Source organism: Rattus rattus, chromosome 3, assembly GCF_011064425.1.
Source record: "Rattus rattus isolate New Zealand chromosome 3, Rrattus_CSIRO_v1, whole genome shotgun sequence".
NCBI lineage: Eukaryota > Metazoa > Chordata > Mammalia > Rodentia > Muridae > Rattus > Rattus rattus.
The window spans coordinates 21721270-21744712 of record NC_046156.1 but is presented as its reverse complement, the minus strand read 5'-3'; the positions used below and the strand labels follow the sequence as shown (position 1 = coordinate 21744712).

The 23443-nt window shown below is 38.6% G+C and overlaps 1 protein-coding gene across 1 annotated transcript in view; it reads left to right on the top strand.

The window, feature by feature from the left end:
* Emcn (endomucin) overlaps positions 1–23443 on the top strand; it is a 92641-nt gene that overhangs the window by 36545 nt on the left and 32653 nt on the right. Inside the window, exon 4 of the mRNA XM_032897272.1 lies at positions 6890–7000. Within this exon, the coding sequence (XP_032753163.1) occupies positions 6890–7000 (111 nt within the window). The remainder of the gene's footprint in view (positions 1–6889; positions 7001–23443) is intronic.

The following is a 23443-nucleotide window of genomic DNA, read 5'->3' as shown; positions in this document are numbered from 1 at the left end:
CTTGAAATATTTTCTGATTTCATCATTTTATAAAGGCAAGGTGCTATTTAAAGAAATGCACTATTAAATTAGGCTTCTCTTATCTGTCTTCCTTTTCATCAGAAGAAAATAATCTACTCAAAGTCTTATGAAGAACGCCCAATGCCAACCTTTCAGACAAGTAGGAGTTGAGTCCCTCCATGTAAAGCAAAGTGATAAGTAGGCTGGGGAAGGACAGACTTACATACATTTTTTTCCTCTTTTACCTCCAAGCATAGTGGAAAATACTTGAGATTTGAGACTTCTGTAAAGGGCCTAGCACAGGCAGAACTTTATAAATAACAGTGGCACTTAAAAAAAAAAAACTTTGACTCACAGGAAAAAAACAAAAGGAAATCATTTCATCCATCACCACTTGATACTCAACTTCTATGAACTTCAGTTTCCACTGGGGGCACCTCAGATGCTCCAAAATCTTCCAAGGTTAGCCCTTAAGCAAGTGTTGCTAATGACTCTGAAATATGCAAGATCCCTCATAAAATATAGAGAATAGAAATAGAAAGGGGAAAAACTCTTAATCTCTGCTGTCCAAAATTATCATGGAAAAAGCTAGAAGCAATATAGGAATTTCTAGGGAAGAACAGGGGGTTTTGTTACTCCTCCTTATATTTATTTATTGCACTGTCTGTGTATGAGGATTTTGCCTGCACAAATGTCTGTGTGCTATATATGCACCACATGCCACAGAAGCTAGAAGAGAGTAACAGATGGCCTGGCCTGGAGTTATAAATGGTTGCGAGCCACCACATGGGTGCTGGGAATCGAACCTGGTCCTGTGTAAGAACAGCCACTGCCCTTAACTGCTTAGCCATCTTTTCAGCGTGGTAGAAGGAATGTTCAAGTTCTTATTTTTGAACCACTTTGATGATACTAAACTACTATAATTTATTTGATGCCTGAAAATGTTATTATACACAGGGCCACTTCAAAGAGAACTGGAGTGGCCCTTTATTTAAAATAAAGTGATATTTTATTCCTGGTCCAGATCAACCCCAAATTCCTGCAAAATTCTATTTTGGTAAATCAAGTCAGAAAAAAGGAACCTGGTGATCCAATCACCAAGCTAACAATGGTCTAAGGGGCAATGTGCTCGAGTCTCCAACCACAGCTTGAATTAAGTCCTTTTGCATTCTTCAAGAGGGAAAAAGAACCTTTGCTGGGTGTGTAACTCTAAAGGCTCCTATTTTATCCAGGAGCACATAAATTGTTTCTCATTTTTCTGCTTTTAAAAGTTCAAAGCCAGGGTCTGGAGAGATTTCTCAGTGGTTAAGAGTATGCACAGCTCTTGTAGAGGGCCTGGGTTTATTTCCTGGCATCCACATTGGGCAGTTTACCACAGCCACATCTGTGGTACCTCCTTTCTCTCTCTCTCTCTCTCTCTCTCTCTCTCTCTCTCTCTCTCTCTCTCTCTCTCTCTCTTTCTCTGTGTGTATGTCTCCCTCTGACTCTGTCTCTGTCTCTGTGGGTGTGTTTCTCTGTCTCACTGTCTCTCTCTGTCTCTGTCTGTCTCTGTCTCTGTCTCTCTGTCTCACTGTCTCTCTCTGTCTCTGTCTCTGTCTCTCTCTTTCGCATGCGCACGTGCGTGCGCACGCGCGCGCACACACACACACACACTCAAACAGGTATTTTTTAATGTCCGAATGCCCCTTGGCTGCTATTCTCTTCTCCAGGATGCTTGGGACCCCTGTAGCTTGGTTTCAGTGTCTTGAGTTCTTGTTCCTAGGAATGAATCCTGGAGGAATCAAGTTTCAGCTTGACCTATACTTTTTTCACATATAGTGTCCCCAGCTAGCACAATATGTAAATTAATTGACAAATACACTACTTTTCATCCCAAATAAGAAGCCAAAGGAGTCTTCTAGAAGCTTCTGCTGCCTGTTTCTGCCGATGCTTAGAAATATCTTCCTAGGACATTTAGTGTAGACCTCAGGACAACCCACGACCTTAGCACGAGCTCATCACCATTATCCCAGAAGGCATTGAGGGAAGCCAGACATTAATTAAACCTGTTATAAATAATACAAAGTATTGACTTCAAATCATACTTGAATATGAATCTTTGACAGCTATCACTTTTTTAAAGACATAAGAAACAAATTTAATTTCTTTATGTTTGTTTATATTTGCTTTGTGTTCTACAAGGTTTGTTTTATGGAATCTCGGAAACCTCTTATAGAATCTTTATGACTGCATAACACATGTAGGCCTTTTAATTTTTGGAGTTTACTTTTGTTTGTGATATCAGATAGAAGTCCAGTTTCATTTTTAGATTATGGAAATCTAATTTCTTGCAACCTTTATTGAAGAGATTATTCTTTCTCCTCTGTGACCTCTAGCTGTCATGTCAACTTTTATTTGTTTTTATTTTCTGGTTCTCCTTTTTGTTTGTTTGCTCACTGTTATGTATGTGATTTATGCCACTACCATGAAATTTTGATTACTATTGCTTTGTAATGTGGTCTAAAATCAGGGAGTATGAAGTTTTCTATTTTTTATTCTTTCTCAAATTTGCTTTGGTTTACTAGATATTTTCTGTATACAAAGCAGGATATCATCCTTTCTATGCAATTACAAATAATAAACCTTTCCCTTTAAGCCAATCACATAGTAAATTACTTTTATAATCACACAATAAATTACTAATATAATCAATGCCTTATTCATTGTTTCTCACAACAAATTCAATTTCCAAAATGTATAAAATTAATTTCATATCAAAAATTCCCAAATAATGGAATTAACTTTGCACTTGTATTGTGCTCAACACTAAGCAATGGCTGACTATAAGAAGACAGGTAAAGTCAGTTCCCTTTAATGTTGATCTAGTACTGATATGACTTCTTCAAGTATGCTCCATACTAAATTCACTTAATCCAAAAACCTATACAGATAAAAATGATTTCTTCTTGTCCCTTGCATATGCTACCCACACCAAGATCTGAGATTTCAAATGACATGGACTTGAAAACCATAGGTTTTAGCAGTAAAAGTAGGAATACCTTGAGATATTTGTTCTCCTATAAATTAAAATGCAATCCAAAAGCCAAACAAGGTAACTTTACCTCACTAAGAAGGGTTCTTACCATAAAGCAGTAAACAGGATGCTGGTAAAAAATTTTTTCCAATTATAGACATTATAGTGCGAAATAACATAAACAGTTCTTGAAATAATTAATCCTTAAACAATGATAAGGTCCAGCAACCTCGTTGCTAGATAGATATCCAGGGGAAGTATATGGCCATCTGACAGGGATGTCTATGCCTATGTTCACTGTAGTATTATTTGCAATGGTCAAGAAACAGAACCCACCCAAGTCCCAGCAACTAATAATGTGCTTCTAAAACTGGGGTCAGGAATACAGCAGACTAATATTTAACAATAAAAATAATGAAATCCTGACAAAGTAGATGGAGATGGACAATGTGCTGATAATCTAATGGATTAATCTCAGTTATGTGTAGACTCTAAAATAATTATCATAGAAGCTAAGATTACGAGATGGGTACCAAGGACTAAGAAGAATAGGACTGGCGGAGAATTAGACAAAAGTTTTTTGAGGTAAGAATAAAAATTACAGGTCTGCTATTCAGGTGTACCATATGGCGAGCAGAAATAAAAATAGATTGTCATTTAAAAAAAAACAAGAAAGATTTTAAAAGCTTCTAGTCATAAAGAAATGACAGTATTTGAGGAATATGTTTACTTTGATCTCAACATTACACAATAAAGATATATATCAAAAGAGCACATGATTCCTCTAAAATGTACAATCTTTATGATTTAGATTTTACAGAAATTTAATTAAAATATTCAATTGTGCTTATTGAATTTAATCCATATAGCATCCTCTGAACCTAATTAAAATATTAAATCTTGCTTATTGAACTTAATGTATAGAGCATGCTCTGAAGCGGCAGCACAAGTTACGTTCAGTCCGAGGGGGCACACACCGTAATCTGGAGAAAGCAGAAAAATTGAATGAATGCAATATGTAAGTCTAAAGGCCTCCTTCGTGACGGACTTCCTTTCCCTCTGGAGTATCCAGTACTCACTAGTTGTAGCCTTGAACATACTCTCTGTGAACCAAAAGATCCCATCAGGGTATTTGTGTGACAATGATCGTGTGTTAATAATCATCCACCATGCATGTGTAGACCTTTCTTTCCTCAGGTCAGAATTCAGAGCATATATGCATGTAGCACCAGAAATGCCAAACCTTTACATCTGTGCTTGTCTCCCGCTCCACACCCTCATTCTGTTCCCTCCCGCTCTACTACACACATTTTAAATTACATCATCTTCACAGCATCCAAGGTTCCCTCTAGTCCCCATCTCTGCACACCAGCCCTGGACTAAGTGTGGGGTCTTGGTCCGCTCTCCTCCATACATTCCATATTAAACAGACAATTCTCAAAGTCACGTCATGAGTGCCGCAGCCCTGGGTCTTCTATTATTTCACTCTTGCCTTTAGCTTCTGACCTAGAAACCTAGGTATCTCTTGATTGTCCATCATCTCTTTGAACACAAATAACTGGCAAGTGACATAATCTTACTTGTCAACTTCTGCTTCTCTTCCTGTGCTTTGGGTCCAAACCAGAAGATCATTACCTGGAACACTGTTTTGAAGTGATTCACTCACAGTTTTCTTGCAATAAACTTAAGAATTTCAAGTCCTCCAATTAAATTGTTTGGTTTATTTTTAAGTTACCTTTTGAACAGACTGTAAGGTAAGGTTCGTTTCAGTCTCCCATTTAAACATATCTGGTTTTCCAGAATCTTTTATTGTTCTTTATTCAATGAGTACTTTTGGTTGCTTTGTTGAGAATCATTTGGTTGTAGATGTGGCGAATCTTCTTGATCTCTGTTCTGTTCCTGTCTGGTCTATGTGTTTGTTTTTATGCCAATACCCTGTTGTGTGACTATCCTAGCTTTGTAGTGTATTTTGAAGTCGGATGTCTCAGATTATTTCTTCTGCTATAATTGACTTTTGCTCTTCATAGTCTCTTTCACTGCCATAGAAGTTTTTAGTAAATTTTTGTAACTTTATAAAAAATATGTCACTGGTATTTTTATGAGCAGTCATTAACTGTAGTTTGCTTTAGGTAATATGGATAGTTTATTGATAGTCTCCCAATTCAGGGACTTCAAAGGACTTTTCATTTTGTATGTATGTTGTGCGTTTTTAAACTTTAGCAGTATTTTCAACTTTTATTATTCATTAGTTAGGCATATTCCTAGATACCTCATTGTTTGGAGTAATTATTCCCTTTTTCTATGTCAGTCAGCTTCCTTTTTATTGGATATTTTTATTTACGTTTCTTTTTCATTTTTGGATAGTCTGTTGCTTTTATTTTATTATTTTCTATGATTTTTTTATTAAATATTTGGTGCTGGTGGTCTAGGTGTGATAATGATCTCAAAGCATTATCATCTGTCCAGTCAGTGCTACAAGTGGAGGTTACATGGGGGCAAGACAGCACCCTCGCTTACGCTACTGGGAGACCTCACGCAAGAAGGATTTAACGTTCCATTTTAGATCATCTGAGGAGTTCTTTACCCAATGGTTTTTGAAGAGGAACTTCTCTTAGGATGTTTCCCAAGTACATATTGAGAAGTTAGTGGGTAATAAATAGCTGCTTGTTCCTTCCATTCTCATGTGCTGCATCTGTCCTTGGGGTTGGCGGTGGGCATCCTTCCTGTTTCTGAGGTATCAAAAACACCAATGTGTTCTTCTGCAGTAAGGTCCAGCCCTAGTTTCTCAAGTATTTTCCTCACATTTATACTTTATGATGCCTCTGAGTATAAACTCTATATTTTTTTCTCATACGGGATTAACTATGTGATTTACATTTGAATTTCAGTTTTGTTTGCATATTAAATCCTGAAGTGTTTCTACCTGAGGATGTATTTATTTACTAAGAACCCTTCTAAACTATTGTTTCTCCCACACGAATGCCTCAGTACCGCTAGTGGTTTACTTTATAGATTCTTGCTTATTGTCATAATTTTAAGACTTTTGTACTGGAGGGCATCAGAAATCTCTTCTCCACCCCATTCTGTAATAAGAATTCTCTAAACTGCTTTCCTGACTAGGTCCGGCTAATTTCATATCTAAGTAGCACAAATTGTACACTGACAATTATGAATTTCCTTTACTAGCCCAATGTCCCCATACTGAACTTTGAAAACACTGAAAAGTACTGGTCATTTCTAAAATAATTGTATGGATAGATGTTGTTTCAAATCAACATATTCCAGTATAGTTTTGTGAAAATCTTGACTTGCCTTTGCTGTTAATTTTTTCTTTAAAATCCTGAGTAAATATAACCTTTAAAAGATTCTATGGTTCTCCTGGTCTTCCCCCTTCTCTGGTTTGCCTGTGTGCATGAAATTCACTCTTAGGAAGCCTGAGGACGATAGTGTCTTCTTTAGCTGCTGCCACTTCTGTGTCTTCCTCTTCCCAGTAGTGATTCACTGTTTTGTTTTGTTTTGTTTTGTTTTGTTTTTTAATCAGTAGATTACAGAGATGACTCTCATCACGTGAAAGTTATGTAGCTAGACAAATTATTGAGTCTCACAATACGATAATTTTCATTGATTATTATGTAATTAATAGTATTACAGATGGAAGCAGTCATAGCAAACACACAAGGAATTCTAATGTCATTCCACTTTCTTGAGTGATTACATCATTCTAGTGGTGACTATTTGAGTGCTGGATTTCTGAATCTCGGTCAAAATATTTTCAGGAATGAATCTTGAAGTTGTGAATGGATGTAGGCACAAGTGTTAATGTAACTAGCTAGTGATCTATATATCCCTGATAGATGCTTTTTTTTCACATAATAGAAACAACAACTCGTGATGTCATAAAGAATGAAGTTTCTACTACAAAAACAACAGTGCCAAATCCTACCATTTCGAATGCTGTTTCAACACTCTCAAGTACCCAGAACAAGAGTAAGTATGGTGATTGATGCTGCTCTGCTGTGCTAATCTGTCGGGTAGGACTTGCTGCAGAATGTTTTCCAGCCCTGTTACAAAAGATCACTTCTCTGCCTTCATATCCTTCTACTCACCATCAAATAAGGCAACGATTTGGCAACCTTGACTGGACTCTTAATGTGCCTTCTCTCCACAGCCACAGGGCCAAGGCAAATAAAGATAAAGTTGAGTAGTCATTTTCTAAACCATTTGTTTACAAGAGACAGTCAGTTAGCCAAACTCACTACTCTGATAAAACTAAAACATTCTTTCAAAGAGCAACCTACTGAAATTATTCATAAAGACATAACCTGAAAAGATTTAACATTGAAAGAATTTAAAAAGGAAACTGGAACTATTCACAACTCCAACATTAATTTATGAAAATAAATTTTATTAGTTTTCCCAAACTCAGGAAAGATTGAAAAATTTAATGTTTCCTCTTTAAAATCTAAAACATAGTTTCTGCTAAACACTATAACCAGAGTCTCTAAACATTATATAAGTGAAATGAAAGATTGATAAATATATAAAGAACATTATTCAGGTGTAAAGGAAAAGGTAATATTTTTATTGGCATATGGAACAATCATGTGTATAGGAAATAAAACTCACAATGAAATTATAATGGTCATAGGTAATTTTAACACAAAATGCAAGATGTTAAAAATCTTACTTTACATATTAGTAATGCCAATCCAAAGAATTTTTTAAAAATTCCATCTAAAATGATATCAAATGGTACAATACATTTAGGGATAATTTCAATGAGACAAATGCAGTATCTATCCACTAAAAACAGCCAATACTCTATTAGATCAATATCTAAATAACTGGATATTACATATTCTTGGCTTGGAAGACAGTATTTGAAGAGTTCTTCCTAAATTGATAAACAACCCTTTATATTTCAGAAGAGTCTCTAGAGCATGACAGAATTATTTTTAAGAAATTGATATATATACAAAACTAGTATGGAAATGAGAATATAGACTAATCAAAATGCTTTGACAAAAAAACAAAGTGCATGGATTTACACAGCTAAGTTTCTAAATATATTCTACAGCTGTAATATTCAAGTTTGAACCTTGGGGCTATTTTGCTTAATGAAGGAATTCTATACAAAATATGATAGAGAATTATTCCAAGTACCCCTGTCCCTCAGATACTGATCAGAGACTGATAATTCTCCTCTCACCTTAAGTTTATGGCTAATAATTCCTCAGGTCATGGTTATAAAAGGATTTGCGTCTAATGCAATCCTAACATCTAAAGAAAGGCAAGCATGTTTTAGAAGAAAGAAAAGATCTGATGAGGCTTGTTGTTTACCTACTCTAGAGAAAACAGAATTTAAATAAGGTATCTCTATAACTTTCAGCATTCCTTTTGAATCGCATTTATTTCTTTCATGCTCTTTCAGGCTCCCAAAATTATAGAACTTTAAAAACAGAAATCATCATTGATTCATTCCTCTGAAATTATAAAGAAATGTGGGATTGTTTAATGGGTTTGCTCGTGAACCCTCTTTTGGAAGATAACCCATGTGTCACCATTACTCTCATTCGTGAGTTACAGTTGTAGACTACACGATGACATCATAGAGTTAGTGGTGGTTGAGAAAGACAGCACAGGAGGTAAATGCTAACCTGGTAATAACGAATGGATGGGTTCTTAATAATGAGACAGGAGGAGGAAAAGGAAGCAATGGCGATTCTGCAAGTTTCTCTGGAGTCAAGATACTCTCTTGGATGTTAGCAGGGAGAACTAAATAAAGGGGGTGGGGACACATGATGTCTGCAGAAGAGAAGCTGAGAAACAAACATAGAGGAGTTTAGGTCGACTAACAAGGGGAGATGTGGAGGTTGAAATGAAAGAGACTTGGGAGACACCGCCGGAACCTGAAGGAAACAGACCGGATAAACAGTTCTCTGCACCCAAATCCCATGGGAGGGAGAGCTAAACCTTCAGAGAGGCAGACACACCTGCGAAACCAGAAGAGACTGCTCTCTGCACACATTACTGATTCCAGAGGAAAACACCGGAGGCCATCTGGAACCCTGGTGCACGGAGGCTCCCGGAAGGGGCGGAGCAGATCTTCCCGGTTGCTGCCACCACAGAGCCCGTGGGCAGCACCCCGAGAGCGAACTTGAGCCTCGGGACCACAGGTAAGACTAACTTATCTGCTGCAAGTGACTTGCCTGGTGGAATCGGGACAAAAGAGGCAGAATCCCTCTAGGACCAGGCACGTCCTGTGTTTACCGGAAGTCCCACACCCGCGGATCCCAGCCCGCAGCAGCTCTGCTCCCAGAACCCGTGGGAGAGATACCCCGCCTGGTCAGGTGGGCACTCCTGAGGCTGCAGAGCAGAAGAGACCACCAACACTGCCCACCCCTGCCCACATCCCTGGCCCAAGAGGAAACTGTACAAGGCCTCTGGGTTCCTGTGGGGAGGGCCCAGGAGCAACAGGAGCCCTGCCTGAGACACGCCCGGAACCTGAAGGAAACAGACGGATAAACAGTTCTCTGCACCCCAAATCCGTGGGAGGAGAGCTAAACCTTCAGAGAGGCAGACACGCCTCGAAACCAGAAGAGACTGCTCTCTGCACATTACTGATTCAGAGGAAAACACCAGAGGCCATCTGAAACCCTGGTGCACTGAGGCTCCCCGGAAGGCGGCAGATCTTCCTGGTTGCTGCCACAGGAGAGCCCGTGGGCAGCACCCCAGCCGAACAGGCCTCGGGACCACAGGTAAGACCAACTTTTCTGCCAAGTGACCTGCCTGGTGAACTCAGGCACAGGTCCACAGGAACAGCTGAAGACCTGTAGAAAGGAAAAACTACACGCCCGAAAGCAGAACACTCTGTCCCCATAACTGACTGAAAGAGAGGAAAACAGGTCTACAGCACTCCTGACACACAGGCCTATAGGACAGTTTAGCCACTGTCAGAAATAGCAGAACAAAGTAACACTAGAGATAATTTGATGGCAAGAGGCAAGCGCAGGAACCCAAGCAACAGAAACCAAGACTACATGGCACCATCGGAGCCCAATTCTCCCATCAAAACAAACATGGAATATCCAAACACACCAGAAAAGCAAGATCTAGATTCAAAATCATATTTGACCATGATGCTGGAGAACTTCAAGAAAGACATGATGAACTCCCTTAGAGAACAAGTAGAAGCCTACAGAGAGGAATCGCAAAAATGCCTGAAAGAATTCCAGGAAAACATAAATAAACAAGTAGAAGCCCATAGAGAGGAGACACAAAAATCCCTGAAAGAATTCCAGGAAAACACAATCAAACAGTGGAAGGAATTAAAATGGAAATAGAAGCAATCAAGAAAGAACACATGGAAACAACCCTGGATATAGAAAACCAAAAGAAGAGACAAGGAGCTGTAGATACAAGCTTTACCAACAGAATACAAAGAGATGGAAGAGAGAATCTCAGGAGCAGAAGATTCCATAGAAATCATTGACTCAACTGTCAAAGATAATGTAAAGCGGAAAAAGCTACTGGTCCAAAACATACAGGAAATCCAGGACTCAATGAGAAGATCAAACCTAAGGATAATAGGTATAGAAGAGAGTGAAGACTCCCAGCTCAAAGGACCAGTACATATCTTCAACAAAATCATAGAAGAAAACTTCCCTAACCTAAAAAAAAAAAGAGATACCCATAGGCATACAAGAAGCCTACAGAACTCCAAATAGATTGGACCAGAAAAGAAACACCTCCGTCACATAATAGTCAAAACACCAAACGCATAAAATAAAGAAAAGAATATTAAAAGCAGTAAGGAAAAGGTCAAGTAACATATAAAAGGCAGACCTATCAGAATCACACCAGACTTTTTCACCAGAAACTATGAAGGCCAGAAGATCCTGGACTGATGTCATACAGACCCTAAGAGAACACAAATGCCAGCCCAGGCTACTGTATCCTGCAAAACTCTCAATTAACATAGATGGAGAAACCAAGATATTCCATGACAAAACCAAATTTACACAATATCTTTTCTACAAATCCAGCGCTACAAAAGGATAATAAATGGTAAAAGCCCAACATAAGGAGGCAAGCTATACCCAAGAAGAGGCAAGAAACTAATCGTCTTGGCAACAAAACAAAGAGAAGAAAAGCACACAAACATAACACATCCAAGTATGAATATAACAGGAAACAATAATCACTATTCCTTAATATCTCTCAACATCAATGGCCTCAACTCCCCAATAAAGACATAGATTAACAAACTGGATATGCAACGAGGACCCTGCATTCTGCTGCCTACAGGAAACACACCTCAGAGACAAAGACAGACACTACCTCAGAGTCAAAGGCTGGAAAACAACTTTCCAGGCAAATAGTCGGAAGAAGCAAGCTGGAGTAGCCATTCTAATATCAAATAAAGTCAATTTTCAACTAAAAGTCATCAAAAAAGATAAGGAAGGACACTTTATATTTATCAAAGGAAAAATCCACCAAGATGAACTCTCAATCCTAAATATCTATGCCCCAAATACAAGGGCACCTACATACGTAAAAGAAACCTTACTAAAGCTCAAAACACACATTGCACCTCACACAATAATAGTAGGAGACTTCAACACCCCACTCTCATCAATGGACAGATCATGGAAACAGAAATTAAACAGAGACGTAGACAGACTAAGAGAAGTCATGAGCCAAATGGACTTAACGGATATTTACAGAACGTTCTACCCTAATGCAAAAGGATATACCTTCTTCTCAGCTCCTCATGGTACTTTCTCCAAAATTGACCATATAATTGGTCAAAAAACGGGCCTCAACAGGTACAGAAAGATAGAAATAATCCCATGCGTGCTATCGGACCACCACGGCCCTAAAAGCTGGTCTTCAATAACAATAAGGAAGAATGCCCACATATACGTGGAAATTGAACAATGCTCTACTCAATGATAACCTGGTCAAGGAAGAAATAAAGAAAGAAATTAAAGACTTTTTAGAATTTAATGAAAATGAAGATACAACATACCCAAACTTATGGGACACAATGAAAGCTGCGCTAAGAGGAAAACTCATAGCGCTGGAGTGCCTAATAGAAAAAAACAGGAAAGAGCATATGTCAGCAGCTTGACAGCACACCTAAAAGCTCTAGAACAAAAAAGAAGCAAATACACCCAGGAGGAGTAGAAGGCAGGAAATAATCAAACTCAGAGCGAAATCAACCAAGTAGAAAAAAAAAGGACCATAGAAAGAATCAACAGAACCAAAAGTTGGTTCTTTGAGAAAATCAACAAGATAGATAAACCCTATAGCCAGATTAACGAGAGGACACAGAGAGTGTGTCCAAATTAACAAAATCAGAAATGAAAAGGGAGACATTACAGATTCAGAGGAAATTCAAAAAATCATCAGATCTTACTATAAAAGCCTATATTCAACAAAACTTGAAAATCTGCAGGAAATGGACAATTTCTAGACAGATACCAAAAACCGAAGTTAAATCAGGAACAGATAAACCAGTTAAACAACCCCATAACCCTAAGGAAATAGAAGCAGTCATTAAAGGTCTCCCAACCAAAAAGAGCCCAGGTCCAGACGGGTTTAGTGCAGAATTCTATCAGACCTTCATAGAAGACCTCATACCAATATTATCCAAACTATTCCACAAAATTGAAACAGATGGAGCACTACCGAACTCCTTCTATGAAGCCACAATTACTCTTATACCTAAACCACACAAGGACCCAACAAAGAAAGAGAACTTCAGACCAATTTCCCTTATGAACATCGCAGCTTAAAAATACTCAACAAAATTCTGGCAAACCTAATCCAAGAGCACATCAAAACAATCATCCACCATGATCAAGTAGGCTTCATCCCAGGCATGCAGGGATGGTATAATATACGGAAAACCATCAACGTGATCCATTATATAAACAAACTGAAAGAACAAAACCACATGATCATTTCATTAGATGCTGAGAAAGCATTTGACAAAAATTCAACACCCCTTCATGATAAAAAAGTCCTGGAAAGAATAGGAATCCAAGGCCCATACCTAAACATAGTAAAAGCCATATACAGCAAACCAGTGGCTAACATTAAACTAAATGGAGAGAAACTTGAAGCAATCCCACTAAAATCAGGGACTAGACAAGGCTGCCCACTCTCTCCCTACTTATTCAATATAGTTCTTGAAGTTCTAGCCAGAGCAATCAGACAACAAAAGGAGGTCAAGGGGATACAGATCGGAAAAGAAGAAGTCAAAATATTACTATTTGCAGATGATATGATAGTATATTTAAGTGATCCCAAAAGTTCCAACAGAGAACTACTAAAGCTGATAAACAACTTCAGCAAAGTGGCTGGGTATAAAATTAACTCAAATAAATCAGTAGCCTTCCTCTACACAAAAGACAAACAAGCCGAGAAAGAAATTAGGGAAACGACACCCTTCATAATAGACCCAAATAATATAAAATACCTCGGTGTGACTTTAACCAAGCAAGTAAAAGATCTGTACAATAAGAACTTCAAGACACTGAAGAAAGAAATTGAAGAAGACCTCAGAAGGTGGAAAGATCTCCCATGCTCATGGATTGACAGGATTAATATAGTAAAAATGGCCATTTTACCAAAAAAAGCGATCTACAGATTCAATGCAATCCCCATCAAAATACCAATCCAATTCTTCAAAGAGTTAGACAGAACAATTTGCAAAAATTCATCTGGAATAACAAAAAACCCAGGATAGCTAAAACTATCCTCAACAATAAAAAAGGACTTCAGGGGAATCACTATCCCTGAACTCAAGCAGTATTACAGAGCAATAGTGATAAAAACTGCATGGTATTGGTACAGAGACAGACAGATAGACCAATGGAACAGAATTGAAGACCCAGAAATGAATCCACACACCTATGGTCACTTGAGTTTTGACAAAGGAGCCAAATCCATCCAATGGAAAAAAAGATAGCATTTTCAGCAAATGGTGCTGGTTCAACTGGAGGTCAACATGTAGAAGAATGCAGATCGATCCATGCTTATCACCCTGTACAAAGCTTAAGTCCAAGTGGATCAAGGACCTCCACATCAAACCAGACACACTCAAACTAATAGAAGAAAAACTAGGGAAGCATCTGGAACACATGGGCACTGGAAAAAATTTCCTGAACAAAACACCAATGGCTTATGCTCTAAGATCAAGAATCGACAAATGGGATCTCATAAAACTACAAAGCTTCTGTAAGGCAAAGGACACTTTGGTCAGGAAAAAACGGCAACCAACAGATTGGGAAAAGATCTTTACCAATCCTACAACAGATAGAGGCCTTATATCCAAAATATACAAAGAACTCAAAAAGTTAGACCGCAGGGAGACAAATAACCCTATTAAAAAATGGGGTTCAGAGCTAAACAAAGAATTCACAGCTGAGGAATGCCGAATGGCTGAGAAACACCTAAAGAAATGTTCAACATCTTTAGTCATAAGGGAAATGCAAATCAAAACAACCCTGAGATTTCACCTAGCACCAGTGAGAATGGCTAAGATCAAAAACTCAGGTGACAGCAGATGCTGGCGAGGATGCGGAGAAAGAGGAACACTCCTCCATTGTTGGTGGGGTTGCAGACTGGTACAACCATTCTGGAAATCAGTCTGGAGGTTCCTCAGACAATTGGACATTGAACTGCCTGAGGATCCAGCTATACCTCTCTTGGGCATATACCCAAAAGATGCCCCAACATATAAAAAAGACACGTGCTCCACTATGTTCATCGCAGCCTTATTTATAATAGCCAGAAGCTGGAAAGAACCCAGATGCCCTTCAACAGATGAATGGATACAGAAAATGTGGTACATCTACACAATGGAATATTACTCAGCTATCAAAAACAACGACTTTATGAAATTCGTAGGCAAATGGTTGGAACTGGAAAATATCATCCTGAGTGAGCTAACCCAATCACAGAAAGACATACATGGTATGTACTCACTGATAAGTGGCTATTAGCCCAAATGCTTGAATTACCCTAGTTGCCTAGAACAAATGAAACTCAAGATGGATGATCAAAATGTGAAGGCTTCACTCCTTCTTTAAAAGGGGAACAAGAATACCCTTGGCAGGGAAGAGAGAGGCAAAGATTAAAACAGAGACTGAAGGAACACCCATTCAGAGCCTGCCCCACATGTGGCCCATACATATACAGCCACCCAATTAGACAAGATGGATGAAGCAAAGAAGTGCAGACCGACAGGAGCCGGATGTAGATCGATCCTGAGAGACACAGCCAGAATACAGCAAATACAGAGGCGAATGCCAGCAGCAAACCACTGAACTGAGAACGGGACCCCGTTGAAGGAATCAGAGAATGAACTGGAAGAGCTTGAAGGGCTTGAGACCCCATATGTACAACAATGCCAAGCAACCAGAGCTTCCAGGGACTAAGCCACTACCTAAAAGACTATACATGGACTGACCCTGGACTCTGACCTCATAGGTAGCAATGAATATCCTAGTAAGAGCACCAGTGGAAGGGGAAGCCCTGGGTTCTGCTAAAGACTGAACCCCAGTGAACTAAACTGTCGGGGAGGCGGCAATGGGGGAGGGGTGGGAGGAACACCCATAAGGAAGGGGGAGGAAGGGGATGTTGCCCGGAAACCGGAAAGGGAATAACACTTTCGAAATGTACATAAGAAATACTCAAGTTAATAAAAAAAAGAAAGAAAGAAAGAAAGAAATCTAAAAGCAACAAAAAAAAAAAAAAAAAAAAAAAAAAAAAAAAAAAGAAAAAAAAGAAAGAGACTTGGGAGGCATTAGAGGAGGAATCAAGCTCTTGTCTATTCAGGGCCAACAGTGAGTTCTAATGAAGAGGACAGGGTAAAGAACAGAGCATCAGCATGGTCTTTCTCACAACTTCAAAAGACATGAAGCTATGAATCTGGAAGAGGGGGTCAGGGTGCAGACGTTCATAAAATCCATCTGGGCAACAATTTCTTGGGTGTGACCATAAAATCACAGATAACAAAAGTCACCTGAATAAATAATGAGACGAAACGGTAATATTTTATAGATGCTGAAAACCTTCTAACTTGAAATCGTCATGCATTTAATAAGTTAATATTAAATATAGATAAGACACTCAGACAACGCAATAGCAAGAAAACACTGAGAAAATGAGCAAAGTACTTAGACACGTCTCAATAAGAGAATAGAGAGAGCCAAAAATCCAAACTCATTCTGAATCATAATGAGATATGATCTCATATTTTAGAATGACTTTTATTAAAATGGTGAAAAATGTTAGTGAGATACGGAAGAAAAGAAACCTTGATGGGTTGTTGGTGGAAATATAAATTAGTACAAATACTGTGGAAGACCATAAGGATGGTTTCTCAGAAAATTAAAAATAGAACTACCATATGATCTGGTAATTCCATATGTATATGGAAATATATACAAATGTATATGGAAATATATATATATATATATATATATGATATAGAGATAGAAATAGCCAAAGAAATGAGACCTGTATGTAGGGCACATATACTTATTTCCATGTTAATTGCGGACACACTAACAATAGCCAAGATGGAGAACAACTATCAGTGCCTTTCAACAGATGACATATTAAAAAAAGAAGATGTGGTGAAATGTATATGAAATTAAAGAGTATTAAGACTTTATGAAGATAAAAAACATACCAATGTGACAGTGTGGAAGAACTTGAAGGTCATTAAACTAACTGAAATAGGCCTAGGAGAGAAATACAAATGTTTTATGACATTGCCTATGTGTGGACTCTCATGAGGTTCCACACCTCTGATCTTGGAAGTACAGGCCTGAAACCCTAGCAACATAGGAAGCTGAGGCGAGAGGAACTCCAGTTCTAAGCCATGCGGTTGCATAGTGTATTTAAGGTCAGCCTGAGAAACTTAGCAAGACTCTGTCTCAATTTGTTTTTAAAGATGCACACGCAGAAGCAAAGGAAGAATAGTTACAGGAAACTGAAGCGGAGAGCAGTTTGGGCTCGGTATGACAATGCTCTGGTTAGATAGCAAGATTCAGTTCTGGGGATCAATCCAACAACATACATCACTGTTAAAAATAATAGAATATCTGACTGGAAATGGATAACAGACTGTTATTATGAATAACTGGTAAATGTGTGATAAAACCTTTCTATACTGTGCGTGCACACACACACATACACACACACACAGAGAGAATTGGAAGGCACATGTTGCTTACAAGTGTGTGGTGTTAGGCTTTTTTAGATACTGTTTTTTTGTTGTTTGGTTTGGTTTGTTTTTTACTTAGGGTTTATTTTGCTTTTCTTTTTTTGGTTTTTTGTTTTTGTTTTTTTTGTTTTCTAGGTTTCTTTATAACAATGACAGGTACATGACCAAAACAATTTAAGGGAAGATGGGGTTTTCGCTCAGTGTCCCAAGGGTCAATCCACAGACACTTGGTTCTGTGTACTTGGGCAAAACATAGCACTGGAAGTATGGGGATGGGGAGGTGGGGAGAGGGAATCCTTATCCCATAGCAGAGATAGAATGAAATAAGAGTTGCCGTGACCTCCGTACCAACTTACTTTAGTGAGACTCTGACACCAATCATTTCCCAAAATAGTGCCAGCTGGTCACCTAGTGTTTAATGTTGAGGCTTGCAAGGAATAGTTCATATTCAGAGTATACGTGTTCAGAGCATAGCCCTCTGCCCCTGAGTTCCAAGGGCAAAATGACTTAAGTCCATCTCCAATATACTTTGTTAATTGACACAAACTAGAGTGGCCTGGGAAAATGGAGTTTCGGTTGAGGAATTATCTCCATCAAACCGGTCTGTGGGCATCTCTATGAACATTTTTTTCTGATTGTTATGGAGGGCCCAGTGCTCTGTGGGCAGTACCATCCCTGAAAATGTGAGTCTGGGAAGTTTCTGGAAGGTAGGAGAGCAAGCTGAGGGAAGCGAGTCAGTTAGCGCCTCATTTCTGCTTCAGTTCTCCAGGTTCTTCCTGCCTGGGGCTTTGCAACTGCCTCCATCAGTGAGGAGGCTTTGCCACACTCTCCAAAGCCAAAATAAGCCCTTTATTCCTTAGCTGTGTTTTATGGTAGCAACAGGAAAAGAAAACTGGGAGCACGCATTGCTCTAAAAACTTATCAGTTCCTTTTACTGAACTGTTCATTAGCTTGGAGCTAGTAGTCTTAGGTCTCATATTTTTATAACGTGTGATGCTAAGTGGGCCTTGTTCATAAAACAAAAGGTACTTCAAGTCAGAAAACACTCACTGCATGCACTCCAAGACAAAATACACATAAAATTTAATCATCTCAATGAATGCAAACAAAGCTGTGACAAAATCCAACACTTCTTGAAAGAAATTCTCAGTGAAATGGGTAAGGGGAAATTCCATCAACACCATGGATGTAGAAAAAAGAGGTGCATGTGGCTGACTTCAGACTTAGAGGAGAAAAAGGTTACCCTTTCAGTCTAAACCTGGGAATTAAGCAAGGATGTCAGCCCGACTACTTCAACAGAGTGCTCGAGAGTCCAGAGCAACTAGACAAAGAGAGAAAGAAGAGATATGCAAATAGGAAAGAGAAAGGGAAACCAGCTCTGACCTGAGAGGATGGGGTCTGTCTGTTAAATAATCCTAAACAAAAAAGAACAGACTAAAACGGGTTAAGAGATGAGTTTAGCGGAGGTAGAGGCCACAGCATCAACAAATAAAATCAATTATGATTTTTTTTTTGCACTGATGACTAATGTCCTCTGGAGGAAATTAAGAAAACAAAATAATGTTAAACATGTCCAGAATAACAAAATACATAGGAATAAACCTAATCAAGAAAATTATAACTGTTCTCGACTGCTTGTTGAGATATTTAGACTTTAGATCTGTTTAATTTCATGGCATAATTTTTTTATTTGCAAGCTTTTTAGAATAAGGTTTTGATGGAAGCAATGTTGAAATCTGATACTCGAGCTCACAAAGATTGCTGAAAGAAATTAACCTAATGGATATGCAAGCTAATGGACACATAGAAAGCTAATACTTTTCATATGGACAAGGGCTACGTAATATATCATGGACTTGGTTAAGAAAGGCTCAACATTTTACGTAATTTGTTAAAAGATTATCCAGTATTGCATTTAAGACAAAATTCTAGTGAAATCTATAACTCCAAAATGCATGAAAAGAAAACAGGGTTTAGATTTGATTGTCTAAGCAACGAATCTCAGGAAGCTGAGGTTTAAAAAAAAAAGTAAGGTAAAAAAATAATAAAAAGAAATGTGAAACTAATGGATTGAAATCAAACAACAATAAGGTAGATGAGTAAAATATAAAGTCATGATTTTGAAGGTGATATGACAGTAAGTAGATATCAGCCAAAAATAAAATGTACAAAATACCCAAGATACAGTCCACAGAACTCAAAAAGGTTAACAAACCGAAGGGTCCAAGTGAGGACGCCTCAGTTACACTTCGGAGGAAGAAGAAAACAATCACAGTACGGGGAAAGGGGGGACCTGGATGGGAAACGGAGTAAGAAGAGAAAGAGGGGAACATGATCAGGTATTGGGTGGGGGAAAAGACTGAAGCCCTGAGGACCAGCGAAAAAGAATGGAAACTGGCAACCTCAGGAGGTAGGAGTTGTGGGTCCCAGAACTGCAGGGACAAAAATAGAGAAGAGCCTAAGGAAAAGGAGGTCCAGGGACAGGACCAAAGTGGGATCCAGCTCAAGGGGAGGCCCCAAGGCCTGACGCCATTACTGAGGCTATGGAGTGCTGACAAAAAGAGACCTGTCATGATTGCCCTCCAAAAGACCCAACAAGCAGCTGAAAGAGTCAGATGCAGATATTTGCACCCAACCAATGGTCAGAAGCTGCTGACCCCTGTGGTTGAATTCCAGAAAGGCTAAAGGAGGTTGAGGGGGAGGGTGACCCTGTAGGAGAAACTGCGGTTAAAATGCAGCAAAGAAGATAAATACTACAAAGAAAGCCTAGGAAAGAAACAATCATTTGAAACGTTCTGGGCCCCGGTGACCCAAAGACCCAAATGCATGTAACTGAGCTGCTGGAAGAAAGACTGATAAAGGTGGGCAAAAAATACTTCCCCAATACAATGAAACAGAGAGGCAGATTCAGGACGATGAACACAAAATAGAAAACGAAACAAAACAAAAAAACGGAACGAAGCCACACTAAAGATAAAGGGAAAATCTTGAAATAAGCTCTTGAAAAAAAAATGACGCATTAAGTAAAAGACCATGGGAAATGACAGCAGGGCTTCTTTGGGAACAATGCCTGCCAGAAAACAACAGAGAACCTCTTCCCTACTGAGGGGAAACTGTCACCCTCGCATTCTGTGGAGACTTTTTACAGACACGCGGAGCTGAGATATTTCATTATGAGCAAAAACATTCAGCAAGAGAGAAAGAGCACCAGACAGAAGTTCAGGAAAGAGCTCCGGGAGTGACAAACTAGTGTGGAAACAAAAAGCGTTTACCTCACTTCGGATTCTCCCATAGAGAATGACATGTTTGAGGCAAGACATACACATAAATAATGTGTGGAACACTAAATGTAAACAACATGAGTTCTGAGTTGAGAGATGTGACTATACTGTTGTAAGCTCAATAACGGACAACTTGTTATCCTAAAGGAAATCTCAGTCGGGCACTGGACAGAAGGCTCAGGCCTGTCTGTGTACGAACTTTCATCCCTGGTTCCCGCACCAGTCAGCTCAGAACTCGGCTCCAGGGGTCTCCAGTGCCCTCCTCTGGCTCCTCGAAGCACCGTGCGCATGTGCACATACCCATAAACAGACATACATGTACATATAATTGAAATGATTTTTTTATTAAATGCCAATCCAAAAGGAGTTGATAAAAAGAGGAAAAAGAATACACAGGACATTAAATACAAATGTCCGGCTCTTTAGCTTTAAATGAAGTACTATGGTGACAGAAATGACACCATATGACATGAAGTGGCTTAAACATTTCTCTTATAAAAAAAAAAAAGTAAGTCTTAAATTGAACTAAAATATGCCCCAACTGCATTCAGAATTTTTTTAAAAAAATAAACTTTAAATATAAATAGAGAGTTTAAAAATGGAAGATGTCCCCACATTGCAGGAGTTGGGTTAACATCAGGTAAAAAAAAAGTTTAGAAGAAATAACTTGAGGCTTAAATAGGGTCATTTAAGTTAAGTCAGCACACGAAACGTCTCACCAGCACTTTATGAAAAGGTCTAGACCTTGAGCCATTTTTGATGACAGGCCGCTTACAGAGAACGTTCGTGATACATGTTAGTCCTACGTTCCAGTTAAACAGCTAGATAATGTGTGTACATCTCTCGTTAGAGCAAAGATTACTTAACCTGCTGTGCCCTTTGCTAGCTCACAAAACAGAATCGCCTTCCATTTATAATGGTCCAGAGTTTAAATGGTCATCCCCCAACTAAAGAAGAAATTTCTTTTGTTGTGAAATAAAATCTGACATTTGAAATTTCAGGCATTCTATTTAAAAACAGAAAGTGTGTGTTAGGGGAAAGGGAGTTTATTATTTGGAGTGTTGAAATGTAAACTACTTAGACCTTAGATGAAGCATGCCAAACATTTTCAATAAAACAAAATTAACTGCAAAACTATCTACAAAAAAAAAAAAAGAAAGAAAGAAATCCCTTGGTATGAAAACCAGAAAATATGAATGAATGGATATCCTAACCTTGAAAACTTACCATTAGTTAATTAATGTTCAGAGAAGTTTTAACAGTTGCATGATGACACTAAATGTGCTATATTATACAAAGGAAATTACTCTACTAGCTAGTGGGTAACCAGTGAATACCCTGGAATAAGAATTTCCAGGAATCTAAATAAACTCCAGTGCTCTCATAGGTTGCCAAGATCACCCCGTCCCTCTAATGTATAAAGCCATCCACCATGGCTCACTTCTGTGTATGAACTGTGTCTGTGATCCTTGGTTCACGTGAATGGAGGTGGGAATTTCTGGTTTCCTTCAATCACCAGGCTTAGAAGCATGTCTGTATTCAAATCCCATTCAAGAAAGCTTTTGTTCTTAGTTCCAGGGAAATACTTTGTGATTCTTCATAGTAACCTTGACTATGAAGGAAGTGACTCTCAAACCTTCATAATGCTGTGACCCTTTAATATAATTCTTCATGTTGTGGTAACTCCCAGTCATAAAATTATTTCTGTTGCCACTTTATAACTGTAATTTTGTAACCATTAATCATCTGTAAATACTGTGTTTTCTAATGATCTTAGGTGACCCCTTGCAAAGTTCATTCAACCCCCAAAGGCGTTGCCACCCACAGATTGAGAACCACTGCATTAGACACACTGTTAGCTTCATGGGGGCTGTTGTGGTAGTGTTTATAGTGTACATACAGAGTTTTTAAAGAATCATAATAGTATAACTATGGAAAAAGGACAATATTTTCTTCCAACATTTTTTAATATACATATTTCAAATTACTGTCTCTTTAGATTGTGTTGTGTTAGGAACTTTGATTTTTAAGCTCCTCTTTGGGTTACTGACTTGAATTAACTTTTAAAATTTGTAAAATGATTTTTGGCTTGAGATTAGGCCAGAATTTAAGCAATTTCTGAAATTGTCTTATGCATAATTCTGCCATTTTGCTCTATGTACTTGATAAACGGTGGCAGGTATAACATGATAGTTATCAAACTTAAACATCAGTCAACTGAAGAATGTTGAAGATACTCTTTATCCTGTAGTACTAAAGACAACTCCTCACATAAAAATAAACAGACACACCCAACTCAATTGTACAAATATGCCTTCACATTTAATAACTGGTAAAATCATAGTATAGCAGAGGAATGATTCAAACTCCTTTCTTCTTTACTAACACTAAATGCTGATGCACACATCCATTTCATAGAGGTATGTACATGCAGCTGTATAAAAGTCCGTAGTCAATAATTTATCCCCTCACAATTCTAGTGTCAGAAAGTCTGTAGTCAAGTTTGCATTAGGGCTCAGTGTTGCGGCCTAGAATGGGATCTCTCTCCCTTTCTACTGGTGGCTGGCTGCTCTTACACATCTTGGCTTGTAGTATATTACATATGCTCTTGACTTTTTTTCTGTTTTGTTTCATTTTTAAATTGGATATTTTATTTGTTTACATTTCAAATGTTATCCCCTTTCTCGGCATCCCCTCTGCAAACTCCCATCCCTTCCCCCTTTCCCTGTTTCTATGAGGGTGCTCCCCCACCCACCCACCCACTCCCGCCTCACTGTCCTAGCATTCCTCTACACTGGGGCACCAAGCTGTCACAGGATCAAGTGCCTCCCTTCCCATGGATGCCAGATAAGGTCCCTTCAGCTCATTCAGTCCCTCCTCTAACTCCTTCACTGGGATCCCTGT